At 42.8% G+C, this 14,698-nt stretch overlaps 1 protein-coding gene across 5 annotated transcripts in view; it reads right to left on the bottom strand.

Moving 5' to 3' along the window:
• Positions 1–405: 405 nt before the first annotated feature.
• The window catches only part of AP4B1 (adaptor related protein complex 4 subunit beta 1), a 14,883-nt gene continuing 590 nt past the window's right edge, over positions 406–14,698 (bottom strand). The window contains exons 1-12 of one of the 5 annotated variants that reach the window (XM_069090314.1): positions 14,465–14,575; positions 13,620–13,761; positions 13,199–13,423; positions 12,571–12,701; positions 12,042–12,189; positions 11,076–11,572; positions 10,047–10,130; positions 8,797–8,900; positions 7,789–7,996; positions 7,246–7,527; positions 6,806–6,999; positions 406–537 (exon numbers count right to left, since the gene is read on the bottom strand). In XM_069090314.1, the coding sequence (XP_068946415.1) occupies positions 442–537; positions 6,806–6,999; positions 7,246–7,527; positions 7,789–7,996; positions 8,797–8,900; positions 10,047–10,130; positions 11,076–11,572; positions 12,042–12,189; positions 12,571–12,701; positions 13,199–13,423; positions 13,620–13,732 (2,082 nt within the window). In that variant the 5' untranslated portion in view covers positions 13,733–13,761; positions 14,465–14,575 and the 3' untranslated portion in view covers positions 406–441. The other 4 variants (XM_069090310.1, XM_069090313.1, XM_069090311.1 and 1 more) reach the window with 4 other exon arrangements.

Raw genomic sequence — 14,698 nt, 5'->3', positions numbered from 1 at the left:
GAAGACTCATCTTCCAGAGTTCAAATCCAGCCTCACACTTACTAGCTGTGTGACCCTGGGCAAGTCACTTAACCCTTTTTTGCCTCAATTTCATCATCTGTAAAATAAGATGGAGAAGGAAATAGTAAACCAGTATCTTTGCCAAGAAAATCCCAAATAGAGTCATGAAGAGCTGGATATGATTGAAAAATGACCCAACAAATCTGATACTTATCACCCATATGACTTTGGATAAATCACTTGACCTCTGGTAGACCTCAGTTTCCTCCTCTGTAAAATGAGGGGCTTGTACTAGATTTTTTCTGAGTCTTCTTCCACTCACAAATCTATGATCCTATGATCCACCAAATGAGTTAAGGTATGGGGAAACCCTGAAAATGTGTAAAACATTATTGAATATCAGGTGGTAGTCCCATGATGTAGTGGGAAAGCCTGCTGGATTTAAAGACAGAAGATGTGTTCAGTTCTTGACTGCAGCTTCACTGTCTGCTGGACCTTGGGACAAGTCCTTCCATCTCTGTGAACCTGTTTCCTCATCTGTAAAATGAGAGGATAAAAGTAGATGACTTCTAAGGCTTCTTCCAGCTCTAAATCATATAGTCTTAAGAGACACAGAGAGTGACAAATCTTGATGAATGTGAACACAATGTATTTATTTATTTATTTGCTTTTTTTGGAGGGGGGGGAAGGCAGGGCAATTGGGGTTAAGTTACTTGCCCAAGGTCACAAGGCTAGTTTTTGTGTTAAGTGTCTGAGGCCAGATTTGAACTCAGGTCCTCCTGACTCCAGGGCCGGTGCTCTATTCACTGCACCACCTAGCTGCCCCAACACAATGTATTTAAACACAGAAATTATTGTGGCATAGAAGTAGGACACAAATACAAATAATTACTAAGTCTTTTCAGCTCAACACCTGTTACCACACTCAGAAAGAAAAGGTTTTTATTACACTCTCAGGGCTTCATGAACTGCCAAACTACACTAGGGTAAAGGTTGGTTATTGTGAAGAAAGATACAAGAGCATAAAGCAGGAAAATGACTTCCTTATGGGTCTGTTGAGTCAGTTTTTTCACTTGGACTTTTGGGGCTATCCCCTGTCACAAAAGCAGTATTTAATGAGAGGATATATGTTGAACAAGGAGGTGGAGAGATGTATAGAGACAGACAGGCCATGAGGGGTAGGGGCATCAAATCTGTATCAGGAAGGCTTATCAACAGTAAGGAGACAGACTTGGACCTAAAAGACCTAGGAGCAGGGAGCAGGAGTTTAGAGGCTGTATCCTAGTCTTTTCTAAGGTCCGACATGGGGGAGAGGCATGTCTTTAATCTTAGAGGAATTGGTGTATAAAGGAGAGAAGCAAAGTAGGGACAGTTATTGAAACTCAGGGACACAAGACAGAACTTGATTCCAAAGAATAAGGCAAAAATCAGAGCTTACTAGAAGCAAGCCAGAGAAGAAGCAGTAAATAGCAAGGTTGAAGCCCCAATCTATTAATCTAAGACTCCATTTTACCATCCAGTGGTAGGATTGGTCCCATAGTCTGGGACAGGGCTGAAACTAGGACGCTAGGTGACCCAGTGCATAAAGTGATCGCCCTGGACTCAGGAAGACTGACCTCAAACCTGGCCTCAGACATTTATCAGCTACGTGATACTGGGCAAGCTACCTAATCTCTGGCTGCCTCAGTTGCAAAATAGAAATAATAATAAGTACCTACTCCTATGGTTGTTATAAGGATCAAATGAAATAGCATGTAAAGCATTTTGGAAAACTTAAAGCACTATATAGATGCTATTATTGTTGTTATTCATAGATATAAAGCAGCTTTAGCTGCAAAGTTTAAAAGGTTACAGGGGCAGAGAGCTAAGCAGATAATTATGACCCCATTGTATTTTAACTTCCTAGCAATTTGGCAGAAACTGGGTATAGACCAACATCTTACACCATATACCAAGGTAAAATTAAAATGAGTAGACATAAAGGGTGATGCCATAAGCAAATTAGGGGAGAATGGACTACTTTACCTGTCAGATCTATGGAGAAGGGAAGAATTTATGATCAAACAAGAAATAGATAGCATTATAGGGTGTAAAATGGATAATTTATGATTACATTAAATGAAAAACTTTTTACACAAAGCTAATGTAGCCAAGGGTTAAAAGGAAAGCAAAAAACTTGGGAAAATTTTTTTGCAGCAAATTTCTCTGATAAAGGCCTCATTTCTCAAATGTATAGAGAACTGAGTCAAATTTATAAAAAATATGAATCATCCCCAGTTGATAAATGGTCAAATGATATGAACAAGAGGTTTTCAGAAGAAATAAGTTATCTGTAGTCATATGAAAGAATGCTCTAAATCACTATTGATTAGAGAAATGCAAATTAAAACATCTCTGAGGTACCACCTCATACCTATCACATTGGCTAATATGACAGAAAAGGAAAATAACAAATGTTGGAATGTAGGGTAATTGGGACACTAATGCACTATTGGTGGAGTTCTGAATTAATTTAACCATTCTGGATAACAATTTGGAAATATGCCCAAAGGGCTATCAAATTGTACATACCCTTTGACCAAGTAATATCACTAATAGGCCTGTATTCCAAAGAGATCAAAGGAAAAGGAAAATGTCACATAGTACAAAAATATTTATAGCAGCTCTTTTCATGGTGGCAAAGAATTGGACATTGAGAAGATGTCCATCATTTGGGAAATGGCTGAACAAATTGTGATATTTGATTGTGATGGAATACTATTGTGCTATGAGAAATAATGAGCAGGATGATTTCAGAAAAACCCAGAGAGACTAATATGAACCGGTGCAAAGTGAAGTGAGCAAGACCAGGAGAACATTGTCCACAGTAAAAGCAATATTATATGATTAGCAGTTGTGAATGACTTAGCTATTCTTAGCAATATAATGATACAAGATAACTTTGAAGGACGTATTATGAAAAATGCTATTCACCTCCAGAGAAAGAACTGATGGAGTCTGAATACAGATCAAAGCATACTAGTTGTCACTGTTTTTCCTTTTCTTGTTTTTTTTTTGTCTTCTCTTTTGCAACATGCCTAATATGGAAATGTTTTATATGACTACACATATATAATCTATATCAAAGTGCTTGCCTTCTCAAGAAGGGGGAGGGAAGAAAGGAATTTGGAAATCAAAAATTATTTTTAAAACATGTTAAAAATTGTTTTTCCGTGTAATTGAGAAAAAATGAAATAAAAATTCTTTAAAAAGAAAAAGTATGGTTTCATATGTAGAGAGTGCTGTGTGGATGTGCTAAGTGGAAAATGTTAATTGATAAAATTATATATGGCTATTTAAAAGATTTTAACTTCCTCAAAGTCAGGGACTATGCTTATTACTTCTACAACTTCCCAGTGTTTCTGCCCATTGTAGATGTTTACTAAATGATGCTTACTGACTCAGTGATGGCGATACTAAAAGAAACTTTGTATTCCTACAGTATAAGCTAACCTCAGAGATTAAAAAAAGGTTAATGTTTATTTATTTCCAACAGTAAAGTCACAGGCAAACAAAGGTATTCCTGTGAGGAGTACTAAAGAATTAACTCCAAAGGTCATTTAAGGCTTGATTACTTTCCTTATATATTAATATAAAGTAGTAGCAGTGAACAGTAATCAGTCTTTATTCTGGATCATTTTTCTATTTGATATATATAGTGTATATATGTAGATATATATATTTACACACACATACAAATTTATACATATTTAAATGTACCCTATTTTCTGTACCTCTTTATTATCTGGAAGCAACCAAATAGGGCTTTAACTTCCCAAAACTTCTATAATTAATGTCAATTCATCATTATTCAATAGCTGAGTTATATTGTTTCTTCAGTTTGACATTACAATTACTTTTTTCTCAATCAATTCACTAACACTTTCGTCCCCTGATATTTTTTCTCTCTTTCACAGCCAAGCTCCTAAAAACTCTCCTTGCCTCTACTATTTTCCTCTTTGTGCCCCCCTCTTCTGAGACTGGGTCTTCCTATCTCACCCAGGTTAGAAATGCAGCAGCTTCATCCCATTACTGATGGGCATGGAAGTTTTGACCTGCTGTCTTTTCCATGGGCTGCTTAACCACTCTTTAGGCAGTCTGGTGGCCCTCTCTTCATTTCTGGAGGTTCACCATATTGGTGCCAAATTGAGTGCAGACACCCAACCGGCTTTAGCCCAAGTGCAGCTCAGAAATTCAGAGCCTCAGCTTCCCCCAGGAGCAGATTAGATGTCACCACACCCATCTCTTCTCACTTTTCAAACTTTGTCAGTCTGGATTCTGACCTCATCTCTCATCTGAAACCGATCTCTCCAAAGGTGCCGATGAAACCTTAATTACAAAATCTGAAGATGGCTTTTGCTTAATCCTAACCTTTCTTGACCTCTCTGAGAAGCATTTCACACTGCCTAACACCCTCTCCTGCTAGTCTCTCTCCTTGGGTGTTTGTGACACTGTCCACTCTGGCCTGCCTGAGCTCTTTCTCTGTCTACTTTGCTGGATCATCATGTATAACACACCCCCCCCCCCCAGTATATACTCCAAGGCCCTCTCCTCTCTCTAAATTCTCTAGGTGATCTCATCAGCTCTCTCGGCTTCAATTATCAGCTCTAAGTAGTTGTCTCCTAAATCTGTTCAGTCCTAGCCTCTTCCCCTAGCTCCTGTTCCAGATGGACAGGATGTATAAAATGCTGGCTATTATCTCAAACACTCCATGTCTGAAATGGAACTCCTCTTTTTCCTCAAACCCACCCCTTCTTCCACACTTCCCTGTTTCTACTCAGGATGCCCTCAGTCTCCTAATCAGCCAGATTCACAACCCAGGAGCCGTCCTTGACTCCATCCTCTCACAGCACATATCCAATTGGTTGTCATGTCTCCTGCACCAGTTCCCTCCCTTCCACTGGCAAAGCCAACACCTCCATTTAAGCCCTCATCACCCCTCCGAGACTATCCAGTCATCTTCTAATGTATGTCCCTGCCTTGAGGCTCCTCCCTTTCCAATCTGTCCTCCACACAGTGGGCAAACTTGTTTTCCCAGCTCTGGCCAAGTCACTCACTCACTGAACTCTTCCAGCTCCTCATTACCTCCAGAGTGAAACAGAACCCCCTCAGTTCAGCATTTAAAGGCCTTTATGGCCTGGTCACAGCCCATTATACAGTGCTCCCTTCCCACACTTATCAGCCTGGCCAAACTGGTTCTTACCATTCCTATCTCTTGCACGGGCCGTTCCCCATGCCAGGAATGCACTGCCTCTTCACCCGTCTTTCAAGAATCCCCCAATTTCCTTCAAAACTAAGCTCAAGCATAACCCTGAGTTGCTAATGCCTTTTCTTCACCAAATTACCTTGTATTTACTTTGTATATAGTTATATTGTGTGCATGTTGTCTCCCCTAATAGAACATAAACTCCTTGAGGGCAAGAGCAGCTTCATTTTCTTTGCATGTCCCCAGAACCCGAGTTCCTGGCACAAAAACAGATACAAACTTAGTAACTTCTGGCTGATTCATGCCAATTCTCCTATCCAGCACTTCCCACTTCACATTGCCTCTCTGTTTTGAGAGATGCTGGGCCTCTAGGCGCTTGGACTGATCTTCACTAGCTGAAAGCACCACCAGCATACGCTTAAGGTCTTTCTAGCTTGGGAGCTGCCAGAACAGCACTAGGTTGGCATGACCTTTGACTTCATAATTTAGGTTAAAGTTTATGGCTTTTGTTTTCTGAGCAATTCAAAACATGAAAAACACAGCTTTCTATACCTTTAACCCATGGGACCCATGATCCAGATAGATTTCTAATGTTTTCATACAACTGATTTGATAATGAAAAACAGAGTGGGGAAAAAAAGTAGTTATGAGCATCTAAATACTTTGCTGCCTTCAAGGAGATTAGTATCCATTAATGAAATGAAAGCCTGGCTCTAGATAGACCTGCATGTCTAATTAGAAACAATGCTCAAGCCTCCAACAAAATGGTTTTATGCTTTCCTTTGTGTAGTAGAAGAGTCAAAAGGCCTAATGACCTGATGGGTTACTTCACCTCTCTGAGCAGCAACATCCCTTATCAACAAACTGGGGGAGTGTGCACTGCCTGCCTCAAGCACTTGGTGCGAAGGAACAGCTTTGAGGCATGAAAGAAAATAGGATTGGGTCAAGAACTTGGGTTCCAGGCCTTGCTTGGCCACTCATGAGATGTGTGGTTTAGGGTTGGTCAATCCCTCCCCCAGGCCTTTCTCATCTATGACATGAGGCATCTGGAAAGATAATGATGAAGATCCTTCCAGAGCTAAGATATCATGATCCTAAAATGCCAAACACTTTATTTCTACATCTGTTACTAGAATAAAGCTTCACAGCACCAATGCAAAGATGTGAAGTCATCTGCAGAATAGAATGATCAAAAAATCATTCAAGAATCCTGATTCCTGGATTTCTACCTTCCCTTTCTTCTAATATTATTCAAAATTAAGGAATTTAAAAAGAAATGATAAACTTGGGTCATTATTTATACCTCTTTACAAAGGCAACAAGAATCTATCAAGATTTTATGCCCACAATTGTCCCAATCACAGTTTTTAATACAGAAATAAAGCTATTCAGGGCCTCTGCCTTGGCCTGGCTTTGTTTCACTGAGAGGTGCACTTGCGATTGCTCAGGATCTAATAGCAACTCTGTTAGGAAGAGGCAGCCTGCATCATCTTGGGCGCTAAGGTAGGCCTTCCAGGGCTGGACACCGGCCTTGCTCAGGGCAATGGTCTGGATGTTCACCATTTGCAGAGCTGTCTGGATGGTGTCAGGATGGGCTACTCCTTGCCATGGTAAAACTTCTTGGTGGGCCACTTCCAGGCTTAGCCAAGTTTTCTCAAACTGCTCGGCATTGAGTTGGCCATTAGGGACCAGGAGGAAAGATCCAGAATCAGACAGAGGCTGTAGCTCCTCTTTGCTCTCTGAAACTAAAGATCCTAAAATGAAAAGAAACAGAACTTTCTATAACAGACATGCTTAACAATATATGGTATGTGTTTAATGCCCAAATCTCTAAAAATAAAAGGCATTTTTCATCCTTGGAAACATGTTTAATAAGCAGTACTCTGAAGTACATTGGTGGCTTCACTTAGATGAACTTTTCTAGTCCAGAAAAATAATAAAAGCTGTCTTCTCATGGTATGGTAACGATATAGGTGCTAAGCCCCCCTAAAAATCTTTACCTGATGCAGAAAGAACTCCAGTGCCAGAAGGTTCAGGGCCACGAGGCTCTGGCACCTGAGGTGAAGAGATGGCTGCCCAGCATGCTTTGCTATACATTGGCACTAATGTGTTGAACTCAGAGACCCAGCTATTTACGGGTCTTTCTGCTTGGTCTTCCAGGAGCCCAAGAGAAGGGTCAGACTTGGGGCTACACAGGATTTGCTTCACCTCATCAATGCCAGTTAAGAGAAGGCGATAGTAGAAGAGCCCTCGGTCCCTTACTGCCATATCCTTTTCCTCTTCTGGGAGAGAAAAATCAAAGAAATGCAAATGACTTTAACATTCTCTTACCATCCTCATGCTATACATATTCCATTCTGATGTAAACATGAAAAAAGTAAAAGTGAAGGGGGAAGGAAAACCAAAAAGAAAGGGAAGAATAGCCAAGAAGGCTGAACAACTAGTTTCTTCTCAGAGTCCAGACATATTCTGCCGATAAGTCAAAGTCACAGAGATTATCACTGTTGACTCAAGGCAGGTGCTGTTCCTCCCAAGAGACCTACCTATGCAGTAATATAGCAGACGCCCCAGCATGTCCTGGCACTCAGCAGGCCGGGACAGAAAGAGGCGCAACAGTGCCGTCAGTAACTCCATCTTAACTGCTGGGAACGTCTCTGCCTTCACGTTTTCCACAAAGTCCTCCAACACATATGGAGCGTTCGGGATTGTTTCCCCATGTACTCCAAGGAGCCAGATCAGCGCCTGCTTTCCCTAGGAGTTGAGGAAGTAAGAAGAGGCCTGTAAAGTGCTGGACATAAAGGGACAGATGATCGTCAGCTCTGGCTCTCCCAGCCCGGGGGAAAATGTATAAGCTTCTAGAAGGTTTGGCTACTGTTGCTGATTCTCTCTACTAGAGCCTGACGGTAAAGAGGCAGATGTGGCACCACACAGAAGTGACTAAGTAGGAGAGCACTGCCAACACTCCCCGAGCCTGGGCTTATTTGGCAGAATGGTTTCCTAAACTTCAAGGCCAACGTGCCTAATTTTTCTAATGTTTCAAATGACTGTCAAATGAACTTCACTAACGACACTGACAATTACAATAGCTAATGTTTATATGGTGCTATAAAGTTTGCAAAGTGTTTTACATATATCGCATTTCGTCTTCCCAACAACCTGGAAGGTAGGTACTATTATTATCCCATTTTACAGATAAGGAAACTAAGGCTGCAAAAGGTATGACTTGCCCAGGATCAGACAGTAAGTATCTGAGGAAGAATTCGAGCTCACATCTTCCTGACTCCACATACTATATTCTATCCACTATGCCACATAGCTCCCTCACTAAATTACCTTACTAAAATTACTTCCAAAGTTTAGAGGAAGAACAGTATGGCCCCAAACTGCTCAAGTGCACAATTGTAGCAAGTTATTTGTGACTCAAACATATCAATTGATTCTAAAAGACCCTATTCAGACCCTAGTTGGGAAGGGGCTGCAATACCAGCTCAGAGAGCACAGTCCCAAGCATCCCACCCTCCTCCTCAGAGAAAATAAGGCTGAGACTATACCTCACTATCCTGGATGTTCTCCTCACAGCCAGGGAGGGCCTGACACACAGCCTCAGTGCACTGAGGGCAAAGCCAAACTAGGTTTCGGAAAGTCTGTACCACTGCTACAGCAAAACACAAAACACAGAACACCACAAAAATTTTAAGTCTTACACATAAAAGCAAACTAGAATCAGGTATTCATTCACACCAAAGCTCTATAAGGGCTCTATAAAATTTTCTGGGACTTAAAAAAAAAAAAAGAAAATGAATTTTTCCTGGAATTACTTGTCTTGGAAGCACCTGCCAGGCAAACATTTCCCAACATTAGTCTTTTTACCATTAGGTCAGAGAAGACAGTTATCTTCTTTAGATTACAATATTACTAATTCTAATCTGGTGGCAAAGCAGAAGAAATAATGGATCCTATTATAACTCTTCATTTTGGTCATGGTTCCAAGAAGTAATGATAGCTAATAGTTACCATTTACATAGCATTTTGATGTTTGCAAAATGCTTTATATATTTCCTCATTTGACTTCATTTACATATATATTATCTCATTTGAAAAAAAACGACTAGAATGAAATCCAAACACGAGCACAAGATCAAGCGGGGCCATCTATGGCAAATTCATACCCGGGACCTGTGCTACATACACCTTCCTTAATATTCTCTGACATATCTGATAAAATATTGACATTTTAAGAGACATAAAGAACTCAGAAGAGACACAGAGCTCCATATACCTCTAATATAAGGCCCAAGGGAAACAGAGAGAGCAAATCAGAGAATCCCTGAGCAATTTTATGAAGCATCACTGGTCTAAAAACCACAGTTTAAATAGGCAGATAACTTAAAAAAAATAAACAGGAGACCAATATCCTCATCTAAAGGGGAGGAAAAAAAGGCTGCATAGTGTGGCCTCCATTTGAGAAACACTAAGATTCGGGCTTGGCTCCTCCCCCGGCTGTTGATGCTGAGCTAAGCTCCTGGATTCATGGCCACACCTGAATGACTCTGTGCAGTGACTGGATGAAGTGTTTATGAAAAACTTGCTGAGGGATGCCTGGAAGAGTGAAAGAAGCCTCTGTGCATGGAACAGAGAGCAAAGGCAGGAAGAGAACGCCTGAAGCTTTCCCAACACCCATCAGGGGCAAAAAGCCTATATTCTGCAGGTTCTCGACTGCAGGATCTCCACCTAGGCACACCTTTCTTTAGAATAGTTAAAACCACATTATTGGCAAAGAATGTAGCTAGACAGCAATTACCTGAGGTGATGTGCTCCTGCCTGAGCACCAGCAGCTCTGTTAGGATCTGAACACACTGATCTGTGTAGGTCCTGGCAATGCCACCTACCAAGGAAGGGAGGGTAAAAGCAGTTGTAAAATATGAAATAATCACAAAGTCCAAGTGAGTGACTAAGAATCTTAACACTGGACAACCTTCTTTTAAGCCAAAGACCAAGTAGGCTAGAGTCATCATACAGATGCATTCTAGCAAAGTTGACTAAAGTGAACTTTGCTTTAAAAAAAAATCCTATTTTTTCATTGATTCCCACTATAACCTTAGGGATTCTTGGGAGCAACAGTCTCTCATTAAAAAAATGAGTTGCAGACTTTAGCCAAAAAAAAGCATTTTAAGGTGGCAGTTTGGAGGCATTTTAGACGTCACAGATCAGCAGAGCTTAGAAATGTACCTGTTAATAGTACTCAATAGCAATTTCCTGACTCCAGGTCCTACTCTCCCACTATTATCCATCTCTCCTTTCCCTTACAAAAACCAAGAGATTTTCCCCCCATGTCTGAGGATCCCCCTAATGCTATGCCTAACGCTTTAAAATTTGAGCTCCTCTCCTTTTTGTCCATGTATTTCTACTAGTTCAACAGGAGCAACAGTTCAGCTAGAACTACAGTGCTAGGCACTGTCAAAAAGTGCCACCATTTGGCACAAGATACTTCTGCCTTAAAATTCTAGGGAGTTTGGTATAGCAGGAAACAATCTAAGATTAAGGGTCAGGAGAATGCATATCTAGCCCCATATCTAGATATTATAAATTCTGAGTTCATTTAAAATGAGGAATATCTAAAATCCCTATCCTTAGGGATATGGTGAGTTTAGTTCTGAATAGGTCCTACTTTACTAATATGGTATCAGCAATTGTAAGTCATTTACCCAGTTCTTTATTGAAAGCCTTGTTACCTCTGAAATTTGCCCTTGAGTCTCTGATGTTCCTCTGGTCATAGCTTTCTAGCTGGCCCATCTGGCCCTAGAGGAGGGAGAAGCAGCAGACACTTTACCTATGGCAAAGATGGCAGCCTGTGCTAGATCAGCTGACACATCGGTGCAGTAATCCCGGAGCTCATCTAGCACCTGCTGGACATTCTCATCATTCACCAGCTCACACAGGACTTCAACTTTCTGCAGTTTGATGTAATGTGGTTCTGAGTAGGAGCAGAAGAACTTTTTGTAGTGGCTGCTGAAGTGGCCAGGCAGACTACGTAGGATCCGTCGCACATGGCAGAGAGCAGCAAAACAGAGCTCACGGCTCTCTGAGGAACAGGCGGTCAGCAATGGCCCCTTGACTCTAACGAGCACATCTGTCTGTACATGGGGGAATTCTTTTGCCAAAACAAGAAAGAGTTTGGTGGCTGCCATCACCACAGCTGGGCTGCTGCTCTGAAGAGAACTGTCCAGCAAATTGAGGATGGCAAACAGTTCCTCCTCGCTTCGGGGCTGGTAGCGTAACAGGAAGCCCAACACCTCAGCCTGACCCCACTGGTCCAGGTCTGGCATTCTGCCCCAGACAGAAAATAAAGTTACTGTTTTGGCAGCAAAAGCACAATTCCTTCTCTGCACCCATGTCTTATGAACTGCTTAAAACAGGGAAGAACATTTAAAATAAATTCTGATGGAAGAACACAAAGCTTTCAACAAACTCATACTGTACAGAATCCCTCTTAAACAAGGCCATACCTCTTCCTCCAGAAGAATGCTATCTGGTATAAACCTTAACACTGATGCAAAATAATGCATATATAATGGCTCTAAAACAAGATGGGTCCTAACATCTCACAGGGTTTGCTCCTGCTTAATGCTCTGTATATGGACAGAAAAGCCCAAAGAAAAGAACTGGTTTTTCGTCCAGTAAATTGTGGGGAAGTTGATTACTATGATCCTCTTCACTCCCCCAAGGAAAACTGTTCAAGTACTCTCCTTAACACAGCACAACCACCAATAGGAATCTCCCATCTCAACATACAAACCGATTTAAGAGGTGGTGGGCAATGGGTTTATTGATAACAACGCCTCCCTCATGCTTCAAGATCTCTTCCAGAGCTCTCAGGCAATTCACCACTACAATGGGATCTTGGTCTCGAAGGAGACTGTATAATTCATTCACCAGGGTGCCATCTATTAATGAAACACAGAAGAGCAAAAATTTCTAGCAAAGAAGAAAATCTTCAGTCACAGGAATGGAAATAAGTAATAGATCTGGGCACACCCAGCAGAAAACCTGTTACAAGAATGCAAGTGGCAACCAAAGAATGTAAAGCAATAAATCCTTATCTCCAGGTCAGTCTAAGTAGATAATGCTAAGGATCTCTCTTGGGCTTCAAATACATGATGGTTCTAACCTCATAAAACACCAAGAACTATATACTTATTGAAGGCCCCAGCACACAGAAGCAAATCTCATTCATCGTATTTCACATAGAAAGTTTTCAAATTTCTTTCTGCCCTAAACACCATGGATGCTCAACAAATACGATGATGGCAAGGACTGCCACTTACCCACTTCGGAGTCTCCGTGAAGATTATACATCTTTGCACAACCAAGAACTGCCACCCTCCTGACATAGGAGGCTTTATCCCGAAGGCCATTCAAAATAGGTTGTTGGATATACTCTTGTACTCCAGGCATCCTATGCAAGACATTCTGGAGTCAGCCAGGCTTTGAAGATACCATCCCAACTTGATTAAGTACCTACAACACTTGAATCACAGAAGCTTAAGGGAACACTTTCCAGTGCAAAACCTGGTAATGTGCATCTAACCAGGAAACAAAGAAGACCTTTTTCTAACTATGAATGCCATTGTTATGTGATTTCTGCCTGGAATTCTACAGGAGAAGCATCAAAAAGTTCATGTTTACAATTACTTAGAAGGCTTCAACAAAAACAAAGGAATCAGACCTCAAGGATGGAAAAAGAAAACCTCACGTTGATATAACTGTACTATATGTGTTTTCTAAACCAAACCAGTGGTAGCTATAAGGGACAACAATATTTTCCCCAGTGCAATAAGTTCACAAATAAGTCAATTTTATTTCACACTCCTTGATTCCCTAATTATACCAGCAGAAAACTAGATTGGGGAGAAGGCCTAGAGTGGTCATAGAGAAGACAGGGAGAACACTTACCTAAGGCTGCACATGCTCCTGAGGGCCAATCCTCGGACCATGGGGTTGGGGTCTGAGCAGTCCTTGCATAGTGTATTGATGGCCAGGAGAGCAAGGTCTGGTTTTAGGGGCGCGTATGTGCACATATACAGATACACTAGCTTCTTCTGTACAATGTCCACAGTAGCGCTGGCTTTCACCATTTCCATGAAGATACTGGACATATCCACACCCTGAGTCATATGCCTAAAATCAAGATATCAATGAAAGTATAAAAAACAGAATTCCCAAAGCTACAACAGTAGGGGTTTCAAAGTTTGCTTCAAGAGTGTATGTGTGGTTTCCCCAATTAGATTCTTAAAAGGAAGCGCCTGGTTTTCAGTGCCTCATTACCCAGGGCCAGCTGGGGGGGGGGGGGGTGCGCAGAGAAAGCAGCTGGTACCTAATGACCCTCTGGATGACGTTGCGGTAGCGCGGCCGGTCGGCCTGGATGTGCGGGTTACAGAGCGCTCTCTTCAGCTCCTTCACCGCGTCCTCGGAGCCCAGGTACGGCATCTCTCCAGGGGCTGGGCTGCCGCTGCAACCTGCGGGGGGGAAAGGAAGCGTCTTCGGGGGGCAGGCCACGAGGAAGCCTCCCGAGGGCCAGGGCCGGGGCCGCGGCCTGGACCGCTGATGCCGACGTTGGTCACAGAGGCAGAAAAGTTGGAGCTATTGGGGGCCTCGGAAATGATCTGGCCCAACTCCGCACACAGCAGGCGCTCAATAAATGCTGCTGTTTTACAGACGAGAATCCTGCTGCGGGGGCCCCGTTAAAAACTGCACGCGGCAGCCTTGGCCGCTTTTGTGGAGGGGGCCTCGGTTTCCTCATCTGTCCCAGGAGCATTTAGTAAGCACCTACTGGGTTCCTGGTGCTGGGGGAAAGAGATGGAAATGAAACAGCCCCTGCCCTCAAGAAGCTTAAGTTCTAATGGAGAAAAACGTACATATGTAATTAATGTAAAACAGACAAAATCATTTTGGGGCTCGAAGACCTCCCAAAGTCCCTTTTGGCGCCAAATCTATGGTCAGTGACCCGATGACATGGCCAAGGTCTCCTCCTCCAAAAAGCAAGGGCCAATCTTCTGATTTTACAGGTGAAGAAACTTGAGGTCCAGAGGAACGGTGTGACTTGTCTAGGGTCACTCGGTCAGGAAAAGGTAGCAAGGCCAGACTCAGCCCACCACCACCACCACCACCACCACCCCGTCCTCCCTCCACAGGCGCCCCTTCCCCCCAGGGGGCCCTCACCTTCTCCCAAGACCTCCCCGTCACCAGGAGTCCCCGCCCTCTCCCGCCAGAAGCCGCCTCGCGCCCTGCCTCCGTATGTTTCCGACCGCCCTCCGGAAGTCCCGCCTCTTTCCCGTCTCGAGACCACTGAGGCGCTGCTGCTCCTGCCACTCACTGGAGCCCAGCTTTCACCGCCTCCCGGCCCCCCCCCCCCCCCTCCCCTTCCCCTCCCCCCCCCCCCCCCCCCCCCCCCCC

This window comes from Petaurus breviceps, unplaced genomic scaffold, assembly GCF_028583685.1.
Source record: "Petaurus breviceps papuanus isolate PSGF00001 unplaced genomic scaffold, PetGlider_PUasm1.0 186, whole genome shotgun sequence".
In the NCBI taxonomy this organism is placed as follows: domain Eukaryota; kingdom Metazoa; phylum Chordata; class Mammalia; order Diprotodontia; family Petauridae; genus Petaurus; species Petaurus breviceps.
This window is presented reverse-complemented; position numbering and strand designations above follow the sequence as displayed.